Consider the following 6,549-nt stretch of genomic DNA (forward strand, 5'->3'; position numbering starts at 1 on the left):
CCTATCATTTGAAATGTTTCTAACTTTTGGCACCACAACCAGAACGTCTATGAACTCAGATCACTCAAGTGGAGCTCACCCTATAGAGAGAAACTACAGAACAACAGAATTCATTTCGACTGCATGAATAAAACATATTGCTGCAACACAAAAATCCATCATTGACTTAAAATGCAACTTGAGCTGTGTCTATTGATGTTTTTTGAATAAATAAAACACAAGCACATACAGTGTAATGTTTTCAATGGCTCTGGTAATATGGTTGCTTCAGCTACTTGAATAATAAGGACTTAACCAAAGTCAGGAAGAAACAGGAGTGTAATGTAGGTTTAATTGTTGATTTGTGTGTTGGCTTGGTTTCATTCTAACTTGATAATAACAGAATGTAAAATAGTCCATTAACTTCGTTTTTTTCCCATTTGGACTGTTTGAAAGTGTATTAATAGAAACAAGGATTGGAAAACCAGTGCATTTTCATGGTAGCAACAATCTTTTTTCAAGCATATCAGTGGCTAATACTGTAAGGTTGATCTAAGTAGCCTACTATCTATCCAAACCTTTGAATGCTACAGAAACGAATACAAAAATAAAAATCATGTCATTTGTTCTTGTATGCTGTAAGAAAAGTTTTCTTCTTCCAACAGTAGCTTACTTTTACTCTTTTTTTAGCTCCATCCATAGAGGTTTAATTATTTCTGCCCCCGGAGCAGCTCTGTGTCTGATGATGGACAGAACTGAAACTCCTATCTGTCATGACGATATAGAAAATCCACCATCAGTTGTATGCCTCGCTCGGCATGTGAGGTCATATTGCCACTGGGCTCTGTGTGCCTGCATTTCTGACATGAATTCACTGTGTGAGCTGGAAAGGCTTGATGTTCCCATAGCAGTGTGACCAGGATGGAGCTTTAGATTAGCTGAACCAATGAGGCGATTGTGTTTCATATGCCAGCAGAGGCAGGCTGTCCGTGGGAGCAGGAGTTTGGTTGTAAGGATTATTATGAAAGCCTGTTAATCTCTTCACCTCAGGAGACTGGGTGTCTGCTCTGTATCATCTAATGGGGATCTTAATAAAAAAGGACACCAAATTGAATATCTGTGGGCAGTAAGTAGGGTTAAGAGGCACAGCTAGACATGTGCTGATAGCAAAATTGTATAACGTGATAATCATGGCCAAAAGTAATAACCTTGGTATGGAATATTATCTCAGTAATTACTTTTTACAAGATAAAAAGCTTCAAAACATATATTAATGATGTGATCCACCGCAGCTATGGCTACATTTTGGTTAGGCTTAGGCACAAAAACGAATTGGTATAGGTCAGGGAAAAATTGTGGTCATGGTTAATAAAACCAGTAGGAAACAGCCAACCCATTATAAATTCATTATTTTGCTAAACATAATACAAGTATAAAATAAGAGTGTGTTTTTGGTGTACATTTGGAAACATTCTTCTGTAATGAGACCCCAAAAAGTAAATTGTAAGACCTCAGCTATGCAACAATGCATGCTCTTAATATAATGAATGTGTCTACAAAAAAGTTTCATTTTATTTTGTCAGGGACAAATAAGGGACCTTCAGTGTATTTGAATCAGTCATCATATTTTAGTCTTCTTTCAGCTGTGTCATTGATTTTGTCATGTTTTACGAGCTACTTAAAATGTCAAAGAAAAAGTGACCAGAGGGATGAGCAAATACATTTATAGTAGAACATTAGAAATAGACCCTCAAAAACAAAACAAAGAGTGTCCTTGTTTTGCAAGTACAACAAACGGCCCGAGCGAAGAGAAACATGAAGCTTTCATTACCTCTGCCAAGGTGATGTTTTTGATCCAGTTTATTCGTCAACAAAGAACCCATTAAATAGTTGAGTGGATCTCAAACACTCGGCGGATATACACAAAATATTTTACACTCAAGGAGACGGCCTTTGTAATGGTCTGCACACTATGAGTATCGTTGCAGTTATAGATGTGACAGAAACCAAAAGAAAGGAGCATGATGTTATTGGTTCGAGAAACTTTCTAAGGAGAAATATTTTATTATAATTAAGTGTATGACCCTGATGAAATTACAGAGAGCTAAACAAACAGGTAGAAAGATGTTGTATTTGTAGAAAACATTCATTTGTAAATCAAATAAGTATGTGGTGTGTAGCCTATCGATTTGATAACGTGTTTACCTTGAAGGAGATCTCGTACTGTTCTCCTCCCCAGATCTCCAGACCAGTGTCGTATCCTCCCAGCTCCCAGAACCACTTCCTGTCCACAGAAAACAGTCCACCTGCCATCACTGGTGACCTGCAGGAAAATCACAACAGATTTGTAAAAGGCATCTAAAGCATTTACATTACTGCTCTACTGATCTGCAGAGCGGCAACATTACCTTCCACTTTTCACTTGCCATATACATTTATAAATGTAAGATTTCCTCACAATCTACTGCAAGACTACTTTGAATCTCAGCCCTTTATCAGAGTCAAAGGAACAAAGATGGATCAAACAAAACAAGAAGACAATCCAAAATCAACCTTAAAAACGTCCTTTGTGTTATCACAACTGAAAAAGCTGTGAAAAAGAAAAAATGACGATAGGTGCTCAATGTCTCAATGATTGTATAGTCTAATGTTACCTATTGTGATTTCCTATCACTGAAAAGAATGGTCTTGATACAGAAGAGGATTAGGGCCACATGATTTTTTTTTTTGGGAGGATTTGAAAAAAAAAAACGTTTTTTTTTGTTCTGAGAAAAAAGTCAGAATTCTGACTTTGATCTCAGAATTCTTTAATTTTCCTCAGAACATAAAAAAAACATTTTTGTTTCAAATCCTCCCAACATTTCTTTTAATGTGGCCCTAATCCTCTTCCGTATCTTGACAATAAGTGAAAACAAAAAGTCAAGAAAATTATTTCTGTTTCAAAATATTACTGTTCATATTGATAAACCTAAAAGCTCCCGACAAACCAAACGATTGTGTCCGTTAGTGTTGCTCCAAATAGTTCCTCCTGAATATCATTTTCTCAGATTTTCATTGCAATATGTTCCCAATTTTGCTTACATGGTTTTATATGCTTCACAATGAATTAATCTTAGGTAGAATATTGTATTGTGCTTCATGAGTGTTTTTTATGCATGTACCGGTATGTATTCTCTTTGCTGTGACTATGTTAGAATCCATTGTAGCTGTTGTAAAGCCAAGTCTCCTGCAGAATACAACACACACACGAGACGTTGAAAGCAAGTCAGAGTTCATGTATTTATGGTGGCCCAATTTCTAACCAGATAATGAAGATGCACTGAACAAAGCAGAACCAATTAACCCACTATAGAGAGCTGTGGCTTCTGTCTGACAAGCTCCGTGCCGCTGAGTGCACGGCTTGTTAGCTGTTGTATCGCTGCTGTACTTCATTGCACCTGCTGCTCCATTTATTCTGCCTCAGGTGTGCTGTAGCTGCACACACACAGATGTACTCTTATTTCTTGTAAGGAAACCACCTATACTTCCAGTTATAGTTCCACAAGAAACAATCATAAATCTGCAAGTTGTGGTTTTAGTTGGTTCCAAACCTCTGAATTTTCTATAAATCTACGATGAAAGACAATGTCAGTTATACATTATTAATAGGTTTCTATCAAGTACATGTATGTTTTTTGTTGTAGAAACATTACTGTCAGGCAATTGTAATAATTTGTTTCTATGCATACAGTATATCGTATGGATGCAAAAACGAAGATAAACAAATCTGGGTTCTTCCCATGCCTCATGAGCACTGAGCACAGACACTGCTCCCGTGGTGATAATAGCCAGGTATATGCAGTTTTCCTTCTCCAAGGGTGAAGAGGATTAAATGAATCCAACAGGGATTACAAACACCTCTGTACTTCCCTCTGGCATTTTTTCAGTTTTATTTCTACAACATATCCCTGTCACACGCACACTAATATTGTATATTCAATATCAGCATATTTACAGATAGGGATTTACAGGGTTTGGTCTTGATTAGAAACAGCAGCTACAATTTTCCAATATATGTTATGCTGGTCAAAAAACGTGAAGCCTAAAAAAAGGGGTTTGAGTGAGTAAAACATTAATATGATAAAAAGAAACATTTGATTTGATCATGCCTGTTTTAAAGTGCTGGATTCTCACTGGCTGAATTACAGACTGCGTGGCAGCTGCAGTCAAATAACACAGAAGTTATTGACTTTGCCTGAAATAACAACCCATTGCATTACAAATTGGTCTAAATCGAAATTGGAATACATTTAAGCACAAAGGATCAGTTTGAAACATTGCAGGGGAATGGACTTAACTACCGCTGAGACATCGTGAAGCAGAGTAAATGAAGCTAACAGCTTTAGAAACGTTTTGGGTTGTGTTAATTAGAAAAGCTCACATTGCATTGACAAAAGCAACACACTGTGTAGCCCTAATTACCCTCAGAATGATTTTATTGTCGAATATCCCTGAAGTAAATCAAATTTCACTCTTTAAATGTAGGTATATTGTTTTCCAAAGGACACAAACAATGCATTTCTTCGATCTACCCTTCCCCCACTGCAACACTACACAAGGGCAACAAGGGGGTTAAGGCCATATTTGGACATTTCATTATCTGTTAATAAATAAAAGTGATTTGCTGTTACCAATAACCAAGTACACACAATGCAAATGTTACATAGTAATAAAGCAACAAAAAAATAATCACAAATGGGCATTTGCCACCTGTTTGTAGTTGCTCCACATGGAACATGCTGTGGCTGTAAGTAGGAGCATCACTAAGCTAAATGTTTAATTCATGTGTTGACACAGTGTCTACAGTAAGAAGAGCACTGCAGTGCAGGAGTGAAGTGGTTGCTCACGGGGTGTTTGACTTCCACTGAACTGAGTGTTGGTTAGAGCATAATGGATTACCCCCCCTGCTGGGTTCTCAGATAAAAGGTAAAAAGTAATCAAACAATGGCTTTCAGCCTGTCCGCACCAACTACACACATCTGTGACATCAAGGTAAGGGAGGTAGGGGTGTATTAGTTGACAACTTCTTCTGTACAGCACACCTATTAAGTGCTACAGATGTAACATGCATTAAATGACTCAACGCTATGACAAAGAGTACAGTGTGTTAACTCAAGAAAAAATTATCCTGGCGTGAAAAAGATAACAACAGCAGAAACCAGAAAAAGAAGGGATCCTCAAGTATAACCTTTAGGTGGACAATAAAATGAATTATCCTATAACTGATAGACAAAACACACTCTTGTTACTCACTCGAACGGTTCACTGGGGTCGTCCCCTTGCAGCTCCGGAGGGATGGGTATCCGTTTATAGTACATTTCCCAGTCAAACGCCCCTCGCATGGCATCCCCTGCCTGTGTGTCATAGCCGAAGTTGTCATGGTCGATCACATCGATCATCGGACACACGATGATCTTCCTGTTCTGGGCGATTCGGTCTAAAAAAACACAGTTTGTTCAGCTAATGTGCAGGGCATGGAGTTGAGTTAGTAGTCTGGTTAAACAATTATTGTTTGTTGTTTTTTAATAAAAGGAAATTTCTGAAGAAAAGCAGCCAGGGGCTTTATGAAAATATCATGGTCAAGGGATTTGGCCACATAGTAGTCATTATCACTACACAAAATATGGCATTTTCTTGACCTTGTGTCCAGCATAAGGCCTTGATTGATATATGCTCTTTCAACTTTATTGTGAATATAGAGATTGAAGGAAAACTATGAGAGGCCGTCTAGCTCACAACTCATACTTGGTCTTACAAACAATATCAGAATCTCACATGTACACCACCAGACTCTTTCACACACAGTATCACACCGTCTTTAACGTACTGTCATTTCCTCCTTCATTTACTATCAGACTATCATACATAAATAACTATAGGTTACTTACGTAACCCCAGTTCTCAGAGTAACATGAAGTGAGATGTCTCACTATGGGATGCGCCTCAACGCGTATGCAAACAGAAGCATCAATCTCATTACGCCAATCCTGATTGGCTGGTGATCTTGACGTCTACGTCAGGGAATCCACCCACCCGTTAAGTAGCTTGCGCTACGTCGCAGCGTCATTCAAAATAAGCACCTCTTCTCGCTTCGCCTTAGCAAGAAGGGCCGTCTGGTGAGACATCTCACTTCATGTTACTCTGAGAACTGGGGTTACGTAAGTAACCTATAGTTCTCATTCATAACACTCCGTTCGATGTCTCACTATGGGATATTGTAGCTCCCGTATTGCCAGACGAGCTTATCTCGAAAATCACCAAACCCAACCAGAATTTAACTGTTAGAGCTCTAACTCAGCAGGGGGCCCAGCACTGCGCGGGCCACACTGGGAGCAGAGACATCTAACCTGTAAAAGCGGACAAAAGTGAGCGGCGAGGACCAGCTCGCTGCTGCACAAATGTCTTGGATGGAAACACCCCTGAACAAAGCCCAGGATGTAGCCAGACCACGAGTCGAATGAGCACGCACACCCGAAGGTGCCTGCAGACCCTGACTCGTGTAAGCCAAAGCAATTGCCTCCACAATCCAGT

At 38.9% G+C, this 6,549-nt stretch overlaps 1 protein-coding gene across 1 annotated transcript; it reads right to left on the reverse strand.

Annotated features, from left to right (window-relative positions):
• Positions 1-2,096: 2,096 nt before the first annotated feature.
• On the reverse strand, positions 2,097-5,455 carry LOC104959945 (polypeptide N-acetylgalactosaminyltransferase 10-like; the record flags this gene model as incomplete). Its single annotated transcript, XM_010787851.1, has 2 exons — positions 2,097-2,302; positions 5,272-5,455. Coding segments are annotated over 2 exons (326 nt in total), but the record flags the coding sequence as incomplete, so codon positions are not given.
• Between the last annotated feature and the right edge of the window lie 1,094 nt (positions 5,456-6,549).

This window comes from Notothenia coriiceps, unplaced genomic scaffold, assembly GCF_000735185.1.
Source record: "Notothenia coriiceps isolate Sejong01 unplaced genomic scaffold, NC01 NC01_scaffold00031442, whole genome shotgun sequence".
Classification (NCBI taxonomy): Eukaryota; Metazoa; Chordata; class Actinopteri; order Perciformes; family Nototheniidae; genus Notothenia; species Notothenia coriiceps.